Source organism: Cucurbita maxima, unplaced genomic scaffold, assembly GCF_002738345.1.
Source record: "Cucurbita maxima cultivar Rimu unplaced genomic scaffold, Cmax_1.0 Cma_Scf00005, whole genome shotgun sequence".
In the NCBI taxonomy this organism is placed as follows: domain Eukaryota; kingdom Viridiplantae; phylum Streptophyta; class Magnoliopsida; order Cucurbitales; family Cucurbitaceae; genus Cucurbita; species Cucurbita maxima.
Window position 1 is genome coordinate 1,794,797 of NW_019272021.1, and position 20,278 is coordinate 1,815,074.

At 35.4% G+C, this 20,278-nt stretch overlaps 4 protein-coding genes, 1 long non-coding RNA gene and 1 pseudogene across 6 annotated transcripts; 3 read left to right on the plus strand and 3 right to left on the minus strand.

Moving 5' to 3' along the window:
- Nucleotides 1-836: 836 nt before the first annotated feature.
- On the plus strand, nucleotides 837-3,030 carry LOC111479962 (growth-regulating factor 5-like). 2 transcript variants are annotated; one of them, XM_023124894.1, is made up of 4 exons: nucleotides 837-1,661; nucleotides 1,737-2,142; nucleotides 2,241-2,587; nucleotides 2,713-3,030. In XM_023124894.1, exons 1-4 carry the CDS (start codon nucleotides 1,385-1,387, stop codon nucleotides 2,718-2,720), a joined length of 1,038 nt encoding a protein of 345 aa, XP_022980662.1. In that variant the 5' UTR covers nucleotides 837-1,384; the 3' UTR covers nucleotides 2,721-3,030. The 2 variants fall into 2 exon arrangements, with proteins under 2 accessions (XP_022980662.1, XP_022980661.1); XM_023124893.1 differs by having other exon boundaries at nucleotides 838-1,661; nucleotides 2,241-3,030.
- Nucleotides 3,031-7,391: 4,361 nt separating this feature from the next.
- Nucleotides 7,392-9,025, minus strand: LOC111480052. Its single transcript, XR_002717742.1, has 2 exons — nucleotides 8,951-9,025; nucleotides 7,392-7,503 (listed from the first exon to the last, which is right to left on the minus strand). It is a non-coding gene; the product is annotated as an uncharacterized LOC111480052 (long non-coding RNA).
- Nucleotides 7,851-9,326, plus strand: LOC111480008 (transcription factor MYB114-like). Its single transcript, XM_023124957.1, has 3 exons — nucleotides 7,851-8,619; nucleotides 8,719-8,848; nucleotides 8,968-9,326. The coding sequence occupies exons 1-3, from the start codon at nucleotides 8,436-8,438 to the stop codon at nucleotides 9,242-9,244; spliced, it is 591 nt and encodes a 196-aa protein (XP_022980725.1). The 5' UTR covers nucleotides 7,851-8,435; the 3' UTR covers nucleotides 9,245-9,326.
- Nucleotides 9,327-10,261: 935 nt separating this feature from the next.
- Nucleotides 10,262-12,244, minus strand: LOC111480033 (ubiquitin-like protein ATG12). Its single transcript, XM_023124991.1, has 5 exons — nucleotides 12,127-12,244; nucleotides 11,852-11,910; nucleotides 11,272-11,340; nucleotides 11,113-11,175; nucleotides 10,262-10,578 (listed from the first exon to the last, which is right to left on the minus strand). Exons 1-5 carry the CDS (start codon nucleotides 12,161-12,163, stop codon nucleotides 10,519-10,521), a joined length of 288 nt encoding a protein of 95 aa, XP_022980759.1. The 5' UTR covers nucleotides 12,164-12,244; the 3' UTR covers nucleotides 10,262-10,518.
- An 828-nt stretch (nucleotides 12,245-13,072) lies between these two features.
- Nucleotides 13,073-19,005, plus strand: LOC111479947 (developmentally-regulated G-protein 2). The gene is made up of 12 exons (XM_023124874.1): nucleotides 13,073-13,164; nucleotides 13,457-13,611; nucleotides 13,752-13,819; nucleotides 14,854-14,930; nucleotides 15,432-15,612; nucleotides 15,821-15,877; nucleotides 16,384-16,458; nucleotides 16,605-16,724; nucleotides 17,698-17,868; nucleotides 18,200-18,313; nucleotides 18,411-18,581; nucleotides 18,677-19,005. The coding sequence occupies exons 2-12, from the start codon at nucleotides 13,542-13,544 to the stop codon at nucleotides 18,770-18,772; spliced, it is 1,200 nt and encodes a 399-aa protein (XP_022980642.1). The 5' UTR covers nucleotides 13,073-13,164; nucleotides 13,457-13,541; the 3' UTR covers nucleotides 18,773-19,005.
- On the minus strand, nucleotides 15,136-15,228 carry LOC111480153 (annotated as a pseudogene).
- Nucleotides 19,006-20,278: the final 1,273 nt, after the last annotated feature.

Below are 20,278 nucleotides of genomic sequence, written 5' to 3' on the forward strand. Positions count from 1 at the left end.
CCTTGCTTGGTTTGTCCAAATATCTTCTGTCCTCCATTAACAAAAGAGTTACAGTTTTACAAAACCCAATTCATTAATTCAATTCCCTTTGTAATAATCATATTACACAGAGATTGTGAGCTAAGTACAAATGCCAAGATAACTATGAACCCTATCAAACAAATACACTTTGTTTTACTCTTCACATACTGATATGAAGCCCAAATGTAAGAGCTTCTAATGGGTGTTAGCTCATTAATGAGTATATCTATTTTAGTAAAAATTATCTATAATGAAGTTTAATGAGTTATCACTTTTAAAACATGTCTGTTAGAGAGACGTTTTCATACTCTTATAAGGAATGTTTTGTTACCTTCTCTAACTGTCAATCTCACGGATTTAGAACGCGTCGATTAAGAGGAGGTTTTCACACCCTTATAAGGAATGCTTTGTTACCCTCTATAACCGTCAACTTCATGATTTTAAAATGTGTCTGTGAGAGAGATTTTCACATCCTTATTATGAAAGCTTCGTTATCCTCTACAACCGTCAGCCTCACGATTTAAAAACACGTATTTTAGGAAGAGACTTCCACATCCTTACAATGAATACTTCGTTACCCTCTCCAACCGTCAGCCTCACGATTTTAAAACGCGTCTGTTAGGGAGAAGTTTTCACACTTTTATAAGAAATGTTTCGTTACCCTATCTAACCATCAGTTTCACGGTTTAAAAACATATATGTTAGGGAGAGATTTTCATACCCTAATAAAGAATGTTTCGTTACTTTATCTAACCGTTAACCTCACAGTTTTAAAATGCTTAGAAATTTTTACACGCTTATGGAAATGATTTGTTACTCTCTCACCGTCGGCTCGGCACACCCTTATCAGGCTTGTCCATCATAGAGAAGGATTTATGACTCCAAGGGGACCCACCAACCAAGCAGAAGAAACCCAGAGTAAAGGGGCAAAATATCAGTATAAAACTGAGGGAAAGAGAAGAGGCAAAAGTAGGCCAAGTTAATGTTATAAAGGGTAGGGTTTTGGTAGATTCTTCAGCCTCCTGAGCGTGCAATAGGGAGATGACACCTGCAGGTGTATTTGTTCGTATTGATAGAGTGAGTTTGTGAAGGTACATCACACCACGACCACACCACACCACATTGTTTCAGCAGTTTTGCAAAATCTCATGGCACTTTTTTCAAGGAATATGATGTGGAGAGAGCAAAATGAAGGGTGTGTCTATCATATTTTATTTCCATTTCTCTTTCTTTTATCCATTTGTATGTGAGTTTCTGCAAGCAACTCAGAGACAAAACCAGCAATGAACCCAACACAGGAGTACTCATATAACTGCACACTGCAAGCCATCATTTGACAGGAACCAAGAAGCTTTCACAGCCTATGAACTTTGCAGAAATACCCATAAAAAAACTAGCACCTCCCAAGAACAACGTACCCTCCCCCTCTCTGTCTTTCAAGCTTTCAAGAACAATGAATTCAAGTCCAAAGACCTGCACCACCTCTCCTTTCACAGCAACTCAATGGCAAGAACTAGAACACCAAGCTTTGATCTTCAAATACATGGTTTCAGGAGTACCAATCCCTCCTGATCTAATCTTTTCTGTGAAAAGAAGCTTGGATTCCTCCATTTCTGCAAGACTTTTCCCTCACCAACCCAGTAAGTCACGGTTGTTTCATATGCAACTACAAGCATATTACACTAAATTTGACTGTTTTAATTGTGTTTTCTCAGTTGGGTGGGGGTGTTTTGAGATGGGTTTTGGCAGAAAAACAGACCCAGAACCAGGAAGGTGCAGAAGAACAGATGGCAAAAAATGGAGATGCTCAAAAGAAGCTTTTCCAGACTCCAAATACTGCGAGAAACACATGCATAGAGGCAGAAATCGTTCAAGAAAGCCTGTGGAAATCTCTTCTTCCTCTTCTTCTTCTTCTTCTTCTTCTTCAATGACCTGTGAAACTCAATCATATCACCACGCTCCTCCTCCTGCTGCTGCTTATCATGAATCCTCAATTCATCCATTTATGTATACTCAATCTTCCTCCTCCAGACCTCCCTGCTCTGATTTCTCTTCAAATAATACAAACCCTCAACTCTTTTTGTACTCAGGGACTCATTCTCAAGCTGATAAAGATTACAGGTCGGTGAAAATCAAAGGGTTTCAAAAAAATGTGTTCTTTTTCTTTGATTGGTTGTTTACGATATGTGTTTAAAGGTTGTTGGTTGTGTGTTAAGTAGGGATATTAATGGTTCAAGAGAGGGCGTTGGCGTGCAGGCTTTCTTTCCCTCGGTTGCTGAGGTTTATAATAATCAGCAGCCAATAGCGATGGATTCTTACAAAGGATGCTCCCAATTTGTTACTCAAAGCCACCAAATTTACAATTCTAAACAGGCAAGGCAAGAACAAGAGCAACACTGCTTTGTTTTGGGCACAGATTTCAATAAATCGTCAAGATCAGCTATAGCAGAGGAAGAAGAACAAGAACAAGAACAGGATGGTGAAACCCAGAAGCCGCTACTCCATTTCTTTGAGGATTGCCCACCAAAAAACTCGGATTCCTGGCTTGATTTAGCCTCAAATTCAAGTATACAAAATGGAAATTTTATTGGGCTATGAATACCTTTAGTTCTTCAGCTGTAATCTGACAGTTTCCTTCTCACTTCACCTCTGTTTTTTTTTTTTTTTCTCTGTTTCTGTCTCTCTGTGCAGATGGTTAAAGAATCAATAATGGAGTTTTGGGTAATGGCCAAAAGAGTACTTGTCAGTGAGTGAAGTACCTTCTTAGTTTGTGGTCAGGGAAGCTTTTCTTTTGCTAAAGTTTTGAATGTAAACTGCAGGATTTTCAAGAGAGGTTTCCTGTCCTTTGCTTTCTTTTATTTAATATTTTATTTTTTACACTTGCTGTCTTTTCCTGTAAGAAACATGTTTCAAAGTATGCAGCCTTGCTAGTTTGATTGGAACAAACAACCAGGAAATTTGCTAGATTCTCTTCTAACTTCATAGCTAAATGCACTTTCCTTTTCCTGACCAGTAGGGTCTTTGTTTTTCCTACTTTCTTTTAAGAACAAAAATTAGCTCAAGATTAGATTAACGCTTTACAATTTAATAAGATTGAGGTGGGTATTTCTGAGATCTCACGTCGGTTGATGAGTAAAACAAAACATTCATTGTAAGGTGTGAAAATCTCTTCTTAGCAGATGCATTTTAAAAACCTGGAAGATAATATCGGTTAACGGTGAATTTGGCCTATTACAAATGGTATCAAAATCAGACACCAAGTGATTTGCTAGCAAAGGAGGGTGGACACGAGGCGGTGTGCCAGCAAGGATGTTGGGCACCGAAAGAGGGTGTATTGTGAGATTCCACGTAGATTGGGTAGGAGAACGAAACATTGTTTATAAAGGTATGAAAATTTCTCCCTAACAGACAATTTTAAAAAGTTTGAGGAAAAATTCGGAAAATCCGAAATAAAAAATCTAAAAGAGAATGATATTTACGACTATTGTTGTTTGCATCTGAATTTTAACCACAACTTTCTCAAGAGAGTTACGGAAACTCTTCTGTGAGAAGGCAGATGTGAAAGAATCTTGCAGCTTCACTGTTTGATAGCAGAAGGATTGGCATTCTGCAGTTGCCAGTTCTGTCCAAACTCCAAACAATCTCTTATTCAGCAGCTCCCACACTCCTTCAAATTTAGCTATTCAGTATTGTAGGATATTGTTCAGTTTTCTACCTTGAGGCTGACCAAATTCATCTCCAGTTCTACAATATTTTTATTCTATCATATTGGCTAGATTCCTTTTTGTAGATTATGATTATTGTGAATGGGAACTTGAACTTGAACTGATTTCGTCCTACAGAAACTAATGAAGTTTCATTCCATCATTTTGGCGGACCACGATATATAATGAGCTAATGAGCTTGAAATGTTACAATGGTATCATAGTCATTCACTAGACAGTGTGCTAGCAAGAACGTTAGGTCTCTAAGAGAGGTGGATTGTGTGTGGAAATCTTACCCCAACAAACGCATTTTAAAATCGTGAGGCCATAATACATAACAGGTTAAAGCGGACAATATCTATTAGCGGTAGGCTTGTATAAATTTTGCACCCTCTTTAGGGTTTCTTGTTCTATTGTTCTTTCAACAAGACCAATAACTCAAAACACATCCTACCATGGAGAATTGATGTTCAAAGATAAAGAAATAGTGAAAATTTGAAGGCATTCCAAGAAATCATATGGTGAACATTTTTACTTGATAAGAACAGTTGAAAGCCAAACAGCACAAAACTGAATAGGTTAGCAGAAAAAGAATTGAAGAACAAGATTTGAACTAATGAACTGTATAACCAGAAATGGACAAAAGAACGAACAAGAAATCAAAATCAAAATCAAAATCAAAATCAAAAGCAGAAAAATCTGAATCAAATATGATGCATACCCGTTAAGCGTAAGACAACATTGCTCGCCCTTCCTATCCGCCTGCTGCCCGCTCCGTTTCATCGACCATTGTGCACCCAATCTATATAACAAATAATTCTTTTATTTTGAATTTCTTATTAGTATATTTATTTTTAGTAAGATTCTAGAAACAAAACACATTTTTTAAATTTATTTTTATAGTAAATTTATATATAGAAGTAGTGTTTTAAGCTTAATTATTTAAAAATAAATAAATTAAATAGTTATTAAATATGATCTTAATTATTTAATGATAATATATTAGTTAAAAAACTATAATTAAAGACATAAATTTTAACCTTCCATAATTAATAACATCAATTCAACATTTTTGTCGGTTCGGATTTGATTGTATCATCGCTCTATAATTCGGATTAGCTTTATCGTTAGATGAACTGCATTGATATTGACCCTAAAAAAGAAACGTGGGAACAGTTATTGACCCTAAAACAGAAATGTAGGTATAGCTAGTCCGTGAATAGCTAACCATTGCATTGTAAAAATAGAATAAGTTTTATCGATAGTCATTTGTTCCTCCTAAAAAGATCTAATAGATGTCCTAGTCTTGTTTGTTCGAGACAGTTGACAGGTACATCAACCAATTGAGTGGGGGAGAATGTCACGGTCATGCATGTCCAGGACATCTTGTCCACTATCGAACTTATTCCTCTACGCTCTTTAGCACGAGATTTTGAGTCTCGCGTGTCTACCATTTCGCCACCAAGATATCTTAAATGATCATTCTTTAAATTAGCCAACGTGGGACTCTTTCCCAGCTATTTTCAACATTTTCGAGTCCTGTCCATGATTCATGATGTCATCTAAGGTTTCATGACGTCAACTCGAATCAAAGTCAACGCCGTGCCTACCTTCTCCCTCTCTCTCTCTGAATTTCCCCCCACCAAAATTTATAGAGAGAGAAATTGAAGCTAGAGGGCTTCATCTGTGGAATTGCTATTCAAACTCACCGCCAAACGATCAGACGCATAACGGCAGCAAATATTTAAAAACTTTATTAAATATTTTTAAAGTTTAAAAATCTATTCAAACTACTTAAAATTGAAATGGGTTATTATTATTATTATTATTATTGACGAGTAAGAGATTAATTAGTATTAGAGGGCGATCCAGGAAAATGGGCCAAATTGGAGCAAAAAAAAGCCCACTGGGCTTGAAAGCAAATAGGATTTTTGTGTTTCTATCAGACAGGCCCATATATAAATCAATGGAACCTAACATAGTGGTCTATGTAGACTTTATAATGAACATATTTTTTTATAAAAAAAATTATTTGAGGCCCACGTGTCAAGAGGTTCCATTCTAAAAAGAGAAAGTTCGAAACAATGAGAAGTATTGCTAGGTCATTAAACCTCGCTATTGATATCTCTCCATGACACAATCGAGCTCTTACATAAATTCGAGAGCGACAACATACGAGAGGTAATATAAGTAAAGAAATCATACCCACCTAAACAATTCTACCATATTAAAAGTTCAACACCATTTTGGCTCAGTACTAACTCAAGTCAGCTCGAATGCTGCCTAGACCCAAGAGTGATGTCATATAAGAAGTAACATGAGTAGAGAGATCATACCCACCTAAACAATTCTACCATGTTAAAAGTTCAACACCATTTTGGCTCAGTACTAACTCAAGTTAGCTCGAATGTTGTCTAGATCTGAGAGTGATGTCATATGAGAAGTAACATGAGTAGAGAGATCATACCCACATAGACAATTCTACTGTGTTAAAAGTTCAACACCATTTTGGCTCGGTATTAACTCAAGTCAGCTCAAGTACTACCAAACTAGTAGACTTGCATCAACAACAAGTCTATGCCTTTTTTTTTTTCATTACTAAAATCTAAAAACTCCAAAAATATGGGGTTTTTTTGTTTCTTTCTTAAATGAAGAGAGTGAGTTGTTTTGAATCAAATGAAGTAAAAGAAATTCATTCCATAATTAGATGATTGAGATTGTGTTGGGATTGGGTAAAATAATTGAGACCTTCCCTCAGCCCCATCTTCCTCACTGCCCTCCATTAAATTGGCTGTCAGCTCATATTTATAGTGCAAGCAAAGCCATCCATCTTCCTTTTGTTAGATTAGTGCACAACCAAAACCTATAATTGGTTAAAAAATGAAAATGAAAACTACAGTGTAATATCTCAGGTCAATTGGAGAGAGAATAAAACATTTTTTATAAAAAAAAATCTAAATAAAAAAATTCAAAAAGAATAATATTTCTAAAGCTTTTTTACGAGGGAGTAAAATAGAAATTCTAAAAATCTTAGGGGGTTAAAAATTTTATTAAAATAAAACTTGGAAAGTAAAAATAAGAATTAGAGTATATCCATGAGTAATTATTATAGGATTTTTAAAAAAATTAAAAAAAGAAAATTGAGCTGGATCTACGAAGCTGTTCATTAATGTAAAAAGACAAACAGATAAATCTAAGGTTTGAGATCCGAATTTATGTTTCAGCTTTAAAGGAGTCACATTAATATTATAAATATTCGGATTTGGTTTCTTATTTTAATTTTAAACCACATTTTCAGCTTTTAATAAATAATCCTGCACACTTCTTGCCCCATACATTATCTATAAATTTATCATCTTTTCTATGAGCTCGGTGTTAGAATTTCCCTATGTAATTATGATACAACTTTTTTAAAAAAAAATTATCTCGGCTCACAAGACATTTGGTCCATGAATTTGTAATTTGCAACTCGATAAGTTAGCAATCTACCTCAAATTTTGCTGAGTGTGTGCATGAAGAAGAGAGATTATTACCCCTAAACGGACCATACCTGACCTTGTTCGGACAATGCTTGGAAATCAAGTTATTCAGCAAGGTTAAAGCAAGCCCGTCCAATCCTCTAAGTATTACCCCTTTCCCGATGTTGACTAAAATCGCCGCCGAAGGTTCCTCTATCAACACTATTTTATTGACAAAAGACTCAATGTATCGACGGTCTCTGCAATAGATTAAATTTGACTTACAAGACTTCAAGCTTGATACTTTCTGGAAGTCGATGCTACAATATCATATAAAACAAAGTTAAAGCTTATACATTAAAAGTAAGCAAGAGGTATGCATGAGAATTAGGAAATGGGTATGGTTTAATTTCACCACCTAACCTCAACAACTTAAAGTAAAACTTGTTCAACAGTTTCCATTTGTTCTGATGTTGTGAAAGAAAGAAAGTACAGGTGGTTTTTCTGATGAAATTCATATATAAAATGCACAGTAGTTGGTAAAAAGTCAGGTTTGGACAGAGAAAAATAGGAATATGAAAGTTGAAACCAATGAAAATGCAAATTCATGCATAGTGATCATAAAAATAAAAAGAGTTTTGATCTTCTCTCCTTTCTATGGCCTCTGAAAAAGTTGTATTATTTCGAGACAATACTTTTCTGTTCTCTGCTTAGTTTTTTCACTTTGTCCTCCTTCTGTCTCTCTCTAAAATCATCTCTCCTTCCCCTTTCCATTATCATACATAGATTCTTCACTAAATTCGAGACCTTTCTCTCTCTCCCTCTAAAGCCCTCTTTCCTTTTTTCTGAATTTCATGACAGTTCCTGGCTTTCATTCATTCAGAATACAAAAACAAGATCCACTGTGTAAAACATTAATTCCAATAAACTTTTACTTCCCTAAGTTTTACTTCCCTTCACTGTTTCTTAAACAGTATGTGTTTGCTAGCTGTTGTTAACTATTTAGAGGCAGACTTTATATCTCGCTCAATCATCAAGCTCATGATCAGAGTGTGTCCTTTTCCTGAAATGCTGCCAACCCAAAAAATTATTCCAATTTCTTTGTATATATCTCTAGTTGCTTGCTGAGATCCCTGTTATATTTTCGCCTCTTAAGGAGAAATAAAGCACTCTTCTAAACCATAAACTCTCTCTCTCTCTCTCTCACTCACTCTCAGTCTTGTTCTTTCTATCTCTATCTCTTAAAGTTCCAATGACTGAAGAGGAGTCTGTGAAAAGAAAAGTAAGTCAAGTTGAAGGAGATATAAATGAGGCAGAAAATATGAGGAATGGCGGAGTCAATAAAGGCGCTTGGACTGCAGAAGAAGATCAAAAACTGGCTGAGGTTATTTCCATTCATGGAGCAAAAAGGTGGAAGTCCATTGCAGCCAAAGCAGGTGCTGCTCTTTCACTCCTTTCCTTATTTTCATCTTCTTTATTCCAACTCAAGAGATATGAGAAGTAAATTTAGTTTAATGGGTTTCTGAATTTTGCAGGTCTCAATCGGTGTGGGAAGAGTTGTAGACTAAGATGGCTGAATTATCTCAGACCTAATATTAAGAGAGGCAATATATCAGATCAAGAAGAAGATTTGATCCTCAGGCTCCATAAACTTCTTGGAAACAGGTCATGTTTTCTTGCCCGTTTCACTCTCCAATTTTCTCGCTTTGATTAACTTCAGTTTCGTAATCTGAAAAGGAGTTTTGGTTTTCCGGGATGGGGTGGTACCTGATTGATCTTTTCAGGTGGTCTTTGATTGCTGGGAGACTGCCGGGAAGAACAGATAACGAGATAAAGAACTATTGGAATTCTCATTTGAGCAAGAAACTGAACCTACAGAGTGAAAAAGAAAGCGACATTCTCAAAAGAAAAGTGTGTAAAAGAAAAGTAGACACAGGGTCGAGAGAAGAGGAAACATCCCAAGAATGTGAAAATAGCTCGAACTTGGAGTATGATGTTGATAACTTGTTTGATTTTTCCAATGAGGGGCCTGATTTGGAGTGGATGAGTAAATTCCTGTAATTGGGTATCATAAGCAGCAACTATAAGCTTAGGTTGTATGCAAATCATCAGTGATTTATCTAAATTTCTATCGTTTCCCTCATAGCCTTAGCCAAATATTTGCTTGCTGACGAACAGATTCCTACTAACTTGATCTCGTGCTGCTATCTACTCTACCTGCTATCAATTATCAAAATCATATTCCAAAGATTGTAGTTCCTTACACTTCTCTGAATATAGCGAAAGGCAAGGAAGTTCGATCATAGGGAATCAGCAAGAGACATCGAGCGTGCGAATATGGTAATCTCCTAAGATTAAAGAGAGAGACAGAGAATGATCTTGTGCTACATATAGTAATCCCCGAAGTTCAGAGAGGGAGGGAGTTTGATAGTGCACTCATTAAGAGGGGATGGTTTAAGTTTCTAGATTTTGACTCATAATCCGATACGGTGGTGGGGATATGAAAAGAATCATTCAGATAGACAAGAAAAACAAAATGTTCACTTTCTGTCACGAGTTTAGTCCAAGTTTTCAGATGGTCAGAATCAGACAAATAGTGGAGACCAGCATTCCTCCACCACATAACACTCAGCCTGATATGGTCAGCGTCTATATCTTGTCATTCTTGGATTTTACCCAAACAAAACAGATGTGTACAAATTTACAGCAAAGTTTAAGTACTAATGTACTATTATATATAACCCCCAGACCGACGCTCAACTCACTATCTGTACGTATTTCCTCAGACCTATACCATCAAATTGGCCCCTTTGAAGCTTACTATTAGAGTTATATGTTCCCAGCTAACTCTTGTCATGGAGAAAAAAGAACAGAAAGATAACTTGTATATCCCCAGCATGTTAAACGTGGATTACCAGACTAGTTATGAAGGGTAAACACTAAGTAATGTCATCTTAAACTGACACGCAAGAACTGATCTCTTTCATCAGACAAAATATGGCACTTGGATAGCAATGACCACTTGTATGTTAATAACAGTTATGATGTAAAAGAAAAAAAAAAAAAAAAACCTTTGGCTTTCATATTCAATGTTAAAACAATTGATTAACAAGGCCGATCAAATAAATAATTACAGACTCTGGCCCTTGACGAGTACGACTCTAGAACTTGACTTGGTTTGTTTTTCCATCTGGGAAAGCAGCTTAAAATATAGAAGAAAATCTACTACTATGGTTCTTAAAAAAGAAATGGATGAGCTTATAATCACAGTACTTAGAATGAACAGTTCAATATACTATTTACAGCCTCAGCACTAAACATTACCACACTGCAAATTATCCCCAAGCCATCGAGCAGGCATAATTTACGACCAACTTCCCATCAATTCCAAAGTTCTGCAAATAAACACACAAAAAAGATAATGAACAAGATACCTCTAGACACGATTACTTAAGAAAAACTTTAGACTCGTGTGGATATGAAAAAAAACATATATTTATTCTTAGGTAAAGAAACAGATTGAGAAATTTCTATGAGCAGGGAATAATTTTATCCATACATAGCCCTCAGAGAAGGTGATAATCTAAGAGATCTTGTGGATTCATGCTTCAGAAAGGTTTCAAATCTTGACTGCTTAAGCCTTTTCCTTCACCTCCTAAGAATATATAATGATGGGTATTTTCAAGAATGATTCATGAACAACATCAACATCAGAAGTCTACACTACACCTTCAATGAAGATACCCCCCCTCAGTTAAGATGGCAGTTTTTGACTAGCCAATAGATGGAATCTTTTTAAGATAAATTCCAACCAATTCTTCTAAAAAAATCCCCCCTCCTTTTCTGATTCTAAAAGTTAATGAAAATTTCAAACAGTATACAAACGTAACTTGAACATAAATGGAAGAAATGAGTCAATATCAACTCACATTATATAGATCAATAACTGTCTCATCTGGACCAGGTGAGAAGGCACTGTTGACAAACACAAACTTCAAAGAATAGAAACAATTAGCATGGTGAAGTGTCATTAATTTCTTATGAATGAGAAGATGAAAGAGAGACTATTTCAGAAGTCAGATGAATACCAAGGTGTCCCGTTGGATTGACCGACGTATATAATCAATCACTTTAATAAATTTGTCTGTTCCAGGCATCTGTCAAATGTATACTAAATATGTGAATGAACATTTACCATAAACTTACAAATATAGAAAAAAAAAATTCCAAAAGGATAAACTTTAAAGGAGGAGCCGCTGTATAAAATTTTTCAAAACCACACATTCTAAGAACCCTCACCGCATAGCAGGGATATACCCTCCCCAAATTAATCATGATACTTAATTCATCAATAATTCTATAAAAATTTCCACAATTTGTCATAAACAATAAAGTTTCTGCCATTAGCCACATGAAAACCATAAGTACAAGGATTAAGCTTCATTCCTTTTAGCTCCTACAATGGTCGTTTTCTTCATCTATGTCTCATTCAGTCAGCATACACGATACTAGAATCAATCGTTTACAGTTCATTTCATCTTGATCTAATCGAATTACCAAAAGTTTTCACATGCATCAAGATTTGATTTCCATTTTACATTTTAAACAGTACAACACAAATTACAACTTTTAAATCCATAGAAAGACAAAAATTAAGGCAATACAAACCTTAAACTTGTTTTGTTTGAGAATGGGAGCATCCCCAATAGATCGCAGCAGAACAACCACTACCAAAAATAAAACCAAATAAATCACTATAAATTTTGATAGAAAACCTCATTAGGAAAGAATCGTATTAAACGGTCAATGTAAAAGAACTCTCCTTCTGTATCCGATCAACTAAGCCTGAAGATTGAGTAAAGTTCGAAAGTTCGATTCATCAAAAATAGCAGAAATAAACCCTGATTGAAGATAGGTTTGTTCATACATCTTCTAAAGCTCACCTTTCTTAGAAGAATTAGACGACTCCATAGAAGCCATCGTTTTCCTCCGCCGTGAACTGCACGAATTGCCACCCCTCTGTGTGCGGTACAGTCTCCGACTTCGATCAAAAGAACGAAAGATCTTGATTGGGCGATTTTGTACGGTTCATGGCGTAAATTTGGGCTTTGCAAGGTAATAAGTAGCCCATTGGGCTTGTGGGTTGGGTCATTTTTTTTAGATCCAATGGTAAATTTTTTCATCTCAATTTATTTAACAAATGAACTCCATTTGAGTTATTAACGTAATTTATTTAAATTTTTATTTTTAACAGACGTACAAAATCAAATAAATTGTTACCACATTCGAATGAGAGCAATCATAAGGATAGACTAACTAAGAAAAACTTAAAGCAAATGAAAGTTACTGTCTTATACTAATAAGGCACGCCTTTATTTTTTATAGCTAACTTTACAATCAAGTGTACTTTGTTTGGAGCAATTCTAGGTTAGGTGATTTCTTGGAAAAATTTCTAGAATGCACGTGAGTGAGGACAAAGCATATTGGAAGAACTTATGTTAGTTTGTGGGAGATAGTTTTCACTCTTAGAAGCAGAGAGTAAATAATGTGACTATGTCGCAAGGGATGTAAGGGAATGTCGAAGCCATTAAGTGTCGAATTTGGATTCCAAATCCTGAGCATGAGTCATCACCAATTGTATCAGAGCTAGGTTCCTCTCCCGGTAATATGTGGTTCGGAGACGAACCAAGACAAAGGCTGATGGGTATGTGATACCCGAGTAAAAGAGGGGTACATGAATGAACCGAGACCATGAATGAGAGTAGCACGTAATACCATTAATTAGTTTCGAAAAATAAAAATAAAAAGTGGACCTTTTGAATTAAACTGGGCCTCTTGAAAAGCCCAATACTGTTCCATTAATTCTATAAGACCTACTCGGTTTAGATGCTTATTTCTTCTCGGCTTGGCGCTTTTCTCCTCCCTTCCTCCCTCCCTTCTCCGTCCTTCAACCTCCATAGCTCCTCACCTAGTCGATTACAGTGAGTTATATTCCACAAATTTGCTTCCATCATTTTGTTTCTTGTTCCGGTTGATTTGTGGCCTTCTGAATTATCCATTGATAACTGTAGCTTGCTGTTCGTTGGATCATATAATTGAACTTGAACTTGAACTTGAATTCGTAACCATGATCTACTTTCTTTTATTTTCTTTTGCAATTTTGGAAATTTATCAATCAGGAAAACGGAGTTCATCGGAAGTTAATGCTCCATTGACGCATTCATTTGTATCTGTATCGATCAACTTGTATTGTTTTGTGTTGTTTTCTTCAAGGTAAATTCGGTCGAGCACAACATATATCTTAGTTCTTCTGGAGTTGGTGTTTCGATTGTGATTTTGCTGCTGAAAACGTAGCAAAATGGGAATCATTGAAAGAATTAAAGAAATCGAGGCCGAGATGGCTCGGACTCAGAAAAATAAGGCCACGGGTACTTGGCTTCATCCATTAATCTGTTATTATCAGTCTCTTCCTTTTGCATGTGTTGTGCATATACCACAATTTTCATGTACTCTTTTTCTGGTTCAAGTGATCATAACGGTTTTTTTGTACTTCTTTCTCGAACCGCAGAATATCATCTTGGTCAGCTCAAGGCGAAGATAGCAAAGTTGAGGACGCAGTTGTTAGAGCCTCCAAAGGTATGTAGATTTTGCGTTTCCTTCAATATCTGCTGATTATTTCTTTTAGTTTGTAAGCTTTGTTTAAGTGAGAGCTGTAAGAATGCATCTGCTTCTTGTGTACTCACATGTCTGATTGGAAATGGATAGTTTTTCTATTCATTCAAGTGCTTCGGCGAATAAGCACTTGTAGTTGCTTTTGGAACCCTTGAAAGTGATTTCATCGTACTACAAGTCGTTTCATGAACAATTCACTTATTGTTGTCAACGAGTAGTTAATTCAAAATTTAATTCAGTATTGCCTCTTTTAAAACTTCTGGAGCAAACCATCTTCTTTTTCTTCTTCTTCATTCTTTTTTCCAAAGAAATTATAAATCCAAACCATTATTATCGATCGTTTGGCTTTTCCTTGCTGTAAGAAATTTCATTTCACCTGGCAAAGAGTGGTTTTTTTTTTTTAATATATATATTTTTTAATTTTTTGATGTTATGTTTTTTTTCTTGTAAGTTCAACTCCAATTCCGAACCTGTTCTAAAATTGTTCATATTACACACATTTTTTAAATTAATTTTCATGTTATCAAAGTATGCATTGTTGTACAATTTTTTCGTTGCCCAAGTAGACTTAATGTTATCTTTTTAAACAGCGTGTTTATAATTCCCATACTTATTGAGATTTGTGTCTGTTGTTTCTAACTCTTTTTATTAACGTGTATTCACATTTCTACATGTCCGGGCGTTTTTCTCTTTCATCATGTGTTTAGTGGATGATGCAATATAAGAAACAAGTGTACTCCTATCCTAGACATCACAACCGTTTAAGCTCCTTTCAACCATTTTACAATTCTTATATTCTGTGCTCTTGATGCATCCTATTTTTCTGCACACTAGTTCATAAAAATTGACTACTTGATGTTCATTGATAGGATGGTAGTTTTTCAATCTTTGTTTTCAGAATATCACTGATTTTATTTATTTCTTCTTGGTCCCTTTATATGGTGGGACTTGTGAAAAGTTGGCTTTCATATTTACAATTCTTAACATGATGCATTCAGGGTTCAAGTGGAGGTGGAGAGGGTTTTGAAGTTACAAAATATGGCCATGGGCGTGTTGCACTCATAGGATTTCCAAGGTTTTTCCTGTTTGTCACTTTATTATAGTTATTTCTCTTTAAACTATTGAAAAGAGATACTTAAACTTGATACAGAAGGAGACACCAGTCTAGGTGCTCTAAAAACTTGGCTGTTAGAGCTTTTGAACCTATATGCTCGGATCATGCAGACTTTTGTCTCTAAACCATGTTAGACTTCCTAGTTTTTCTCTTCTTTTCTTTTGAGAAGAAACTAGTGTTTTGTGCATATCATCCTTGTGAGGGGGTATGCTAATCCTCTTTGAATTGTTCCAATTTTATCAGAAGTTCTCAAAGAGACTTTATATGAATCTACTTATTAATATCATAATTTTGTAAAACAAATTAATGTGGCTGTCAATTTTTTTTAGAATTGAGTTGCAGGTTCTGTTATTCCTTGTAGTATTTGCTACTTCTTAAGCAATATTATTCTATTAATTATATAATAACATTGTTTTGATATCAGAGGAATCTATGTCACAAGTCTCCTTTTTTCCTTTGTAGTGTGGGAAAGTCCACACTTTTAACATTGTTGACAGGCACTCAGTCAGAAGCCGCCTCCTATGAGTTTACGACACTGACTTGCATTCCTGGGATTATACACTACAATGATACCAAAATTCAGCTGCTTGATCTTCCTGGAATTATTGAAGGTGCGTCTGAGGGAAAGGGACGTGGTAGACAGGTAAAATAGTTTAGTTTCTTATTTGTCTGTTTGTAGGCTTATAGCATATGATTAACCTATAGGGGATATAGTCTAATGTTTTGTTTATTTTATTTGAATAGTAATTGATTATAATCCTTTTTTTTCCCCCATCCATACCACTTCCCTTTTAGCTATTCAATTTCACGGGTATCATGGATGTTAAGTTTTCTTGAATTGTATTTTTCAGGTTATTGCTGTTGCCAAGTCTTCAGACTTAGTCTTGATGGTTCTTGATGCCTCAAAAGTAAGTTTTAAGAATCAATTTCTTTTAATTTTGTTTTGAGTTTTTCTTGTATATGTCAAATTATTTCACTTCTTTATTTTTGGAACCAAAATTAAGGTTATTGAAATTGTTTGATATGAGGTTGCATCCGGTAGACTTGATGTCACCTTTCCAAGACTTGCTTTCTTAGTCCTTTTCAAGTTTTTGACGTCCTTTTATTGATTATGAGACTGGAAATTTTTCCCTCATACGCTATATCTCTCTAAGGTCAATAATTTTTTTTTCTTTTAACTCATTCTATGGTGATTGGATGCCTTTAGGTTATTAACTATTTGAAATGATAAGTAACATATGCTACCTTTTTGAATGATTATTTAATATTATTTGCAACTCTACTGTTTATAATGAGTTCACAAGCACTTTCTATAGCATATATTGTAATTTCTTTTTTACAATTTAGCGCTTACCTTCTTATGGGTGTTGTTTAAGCCAACATTTTCATGACACACTTTCTATGTAATCTTTAGAGTGAGGGCCATCGCCAGATTCTCACAAGGGAGCTGGAAGCAGTGGGTTTGCGTTTGAACAAGAGACCACCTCAAGTAAGTTTTGGCTTTGCTAGTTTCTTCATTGGTGTTCCCATCTTGTACTTCAATTTGGCTGAAATAGAAAATTCTTCTCATTCATCTTTGTTGACTGGTTAATCATTTAGTACTTCAATTATCTCTGCTTTAATTCTTATATACAGATATATTTCAAGAAGAAAAAAACAGGTGGTATTTCATTCAATAGTACCCTTCCTTTAACTCATGTTGATGAGAAGCTGTGCTATCAAATTCTACACGAGTACAAAATTCACAATGCAGAGGTATAGCCTCCAACTGAACGTAGATTACTGGTTTTCACCTTAATTTCTGATCTATGTTCCTTTTATTGGAACCTGCCTTTGATGACCGATAGAATCATCAGTGATTAATTCCATTAATATTCTCTTTTTTTTCCTTCGATTTCTTATTTGTTGAGAAGCAAGAGAAAATCCAAATTACTAAGCTGTAACTCACAAAACTGGTTGAGGATGTGATCATCCATCAGGGTGTAGCGTACATTAAAAATTGCTCTCCACTTAGCTATGATGAGAGAGTGAGAGAATAGTTGTAAAACAAGTTCTGCTAAACTATTGTGGTTCCAATCTGGCCTTAAAAGAGGCTCGTGGTTGGCATCAATGCCAATTTCAAATAGGACAGTTCCGATTTATGTCCTTAATCATCATATTGCCGATTGACTTTTTATTTATTTTTTATTTTTCTTAGAATTAGACGTTCATATGGGGTGGGTGAATTCGAACCTACAATCTCTTTCGAGTAAAATATGCCTTAACTGTTAAACTAAGTTCTTATTTGTATCCTTTTAAAAGAAAAAAAATTGAAATTACATTTAGTGAAGTTGTCTAGTAGTATCCATGGCACCAGAACCCATGTCACCAGGTGGATTCATCCTTGTTTGCACTTCCCACAAACCCTCTGATTACTTTCCATTTGGCGGGTAAAATTGCTTGTATAGCAATACGCTTGATAAAGTTGATTGCACTGACTAGAATTTACTTCCAAAATTTGAAAATGGACACTTTATTTTCCTTGGTACTTTTGCCCTTGATTTCTATTTGGAGGTTAACCTTTTGGTTCACAAAGGTTAAGTAGCATACGTGCACAAGTTCTCTTTTCTTTCTTATGCATGATTTTTCTTTATTGTTCATGTTCATAGACAGATGGTGTTAGATTAGTTTTATGCCATTCTTTCTAGATCTGACCGTATCCACATGACACTATGTTGATTTTCTCCAGGTACTCTTTCGAGAGGATGCTACGGCTGATGATCTTATTGATGTAATTGAGGGAAACCGTAAGTACATGAAGTGTGTGTATGTCTACAACAAGATTGATGTAGTTGGTATTGACGACGTAGACAATTTGGCCCGTCAGCCCAACTCCGTTGTCATTAGTTGTAATCTCAAGGTACGTTCTATCATTTCAGTTTCCACCGAGTTTGAGTGGACAATTTAATATCTATCTTTTGATCTTCATGTTGGACCAATCCTTTTTGGTTTTAGCTTCTGAGTTTGTGTAGCATGCTGACATGCCCAATCTTTTTTTGGTTTTACCTAATCTTCTATTTGTTTATGTCATAAAATTTTACCCAAGGGTCCAAACCTGTAGTTAAGATGACATTCACATCATACCTCTGTTGTGAACTCAAGTTAGTCTGAGCAGTAAATCTGTTGTTTATATGTGGTTTATCAGTCTATGGATTTTACTATAATGAGTTTCTCTTCTGTTATTTGGACAGTTGAACTTAGACAGACTACTAGCTAGGATGTGGGAGGAGATGGGCCTTGTTAGGATTTATTCAAAGCCTCAAGGCCAGCAACCCGATTTCACCGATCCATTTGTTCTTTCTGCTGTATGCCTTACCCTGTCTTTTCCCTTCTAAAATCATTTATTTATGTATTTGTTTTAATCCTCTTCTTCTTGTCATTACTCCATGAATATAATTTTAGGATAGAGGTGGGTGCACAGTTGAAGACTTCTGTAATCATATCCACAGGAGTTTGGTTAAAGATGTCAAATACGTGCTTGTATGGGGTACAAGTGCACGGCACTATCCACAACATTGTGGCCTTGGTCATCTTCTTCAGGACGAGGATGTGGTCCAGATTGTTAAAAAAAAGGTACCGAATGTTGTGTGTCTCGGCTAATTCAACCGGGGTCGCTGACTCTTCTTTTATTTTCGTCGTGTACATGACCACCTGCATGAATTTTCCAGGAAAAGGAAGAGGGAGGAAGAGGTCGTTTCAAGTCGCATACTACTGGTCCAGCTCGGATATCTGACCGAGAAAAGAAGGCTCCTTTAAAGACATAAGTACAACATTAGATGATACCAAGCGGATCTCGAGTGGTGCTTGTTTGAAGCAGAGCTACTATTCGTTGAAGATGTGACATATATCCGGTTAGTTTTACATCCCAATCCATCCACGAGGATTATAATGTGAGATTATTGTGTTGCTTTCTCCGGGATCTGCTCAACATAGGGAAATCTTTCTTAGACCACAGTGTATAATTGGAATTTATTGATAAGAAATCCTTTGTAATTTAGTTGTTAATGTGTATTAGAACCACAGGATATGCCAAAGCTTTGATTGAATCGCCCATTAAAAGATTTCTTATCAATAAATTACGAATTATGAAAGATATGCCAAAGCTTTGATTGAATCACCCATTAAAAGAAACTGTTCAAATCTCTGTCTGGTGCCTCGTGAATTGTGGATTCTAGAATGCCTGCCTGCTGCATCCAAGCATACAAGGATATGGCTTGGCCAAAATGGTAATTGTAAACATATAGCGTTAATTTATGATAAGTCATGTCAAGCATAGATAGAAGCACATTCATCATATAAATCATATATCATCATAAATAATATGATTATTATGCATTTCAAATAGTAAGTTAACATTATAATTTATACTTAATTTGTTGCTCTTAAGCTTTCATAAGTGACAACTTGTTTGATTTCACCTACTATATTCAATTCATTCAATGATGAGAAATATTAATAATTTAGACTAAACCAATAGGTAATTTGACTTCTACGATCTCAATTGGATCCAAAATGTCTTAGAATAGTTCAAAATAAGTAAAGTGAGTCAAATCGAGCTAAGTTGACGATTAGGAAGATCCACACACATGCTACTTAAAGACGACAAAGCCAGGAGAAGTTAGGATCATGAGCCATTTAAGTGGAAGTGCCCGAAGAAGTTGGGATCATGAGCCATTTAAGTGGAAGTGGCTGAGATTGTGTGCTTAAGGTTGGGTCATATGTGCGAGTAGGACCACGTCATTTGGTGAGTCTAGTCTTGCGTTTGCCGGCCAAATGTAACGACTTTACTTTTTCACTTGATTATATGACCATTTTTGCATGTATATCATGCATTTTAGAATGACTCAAATGGAAATATTTTGAAAATCTCATTTCAAACATCTTACTTTAGAATTCAATAAATTTACATAAAAGACCAAATATCCATGAAAAACTAGCATAAAAAAAATTGATTAATTAATTCAATGACAAAGTTATTTTAGAGAAATCTTGTACGAACCGTCGATAATAACCTACAAATTTCAAGAAATTGCATGCCTTGGTATGGTAAGAGTGGTAGGACTTGTCTACTTAGTAACAACTTCCACCTTAGTTGGGTTTACTTAAGCTTTATACTATACTTTTGTACCACTTGTCTTAAGGGATAGACCAATTGTAACAAAAACTTGCATTTCAAGGACTTGACGTATAACTTATTCTCCTTCAAGATGGTTAGAACTCTCCTAGGGTGCATTTCTTGCTCTAAATGATATGAACCCGAACTTATAATG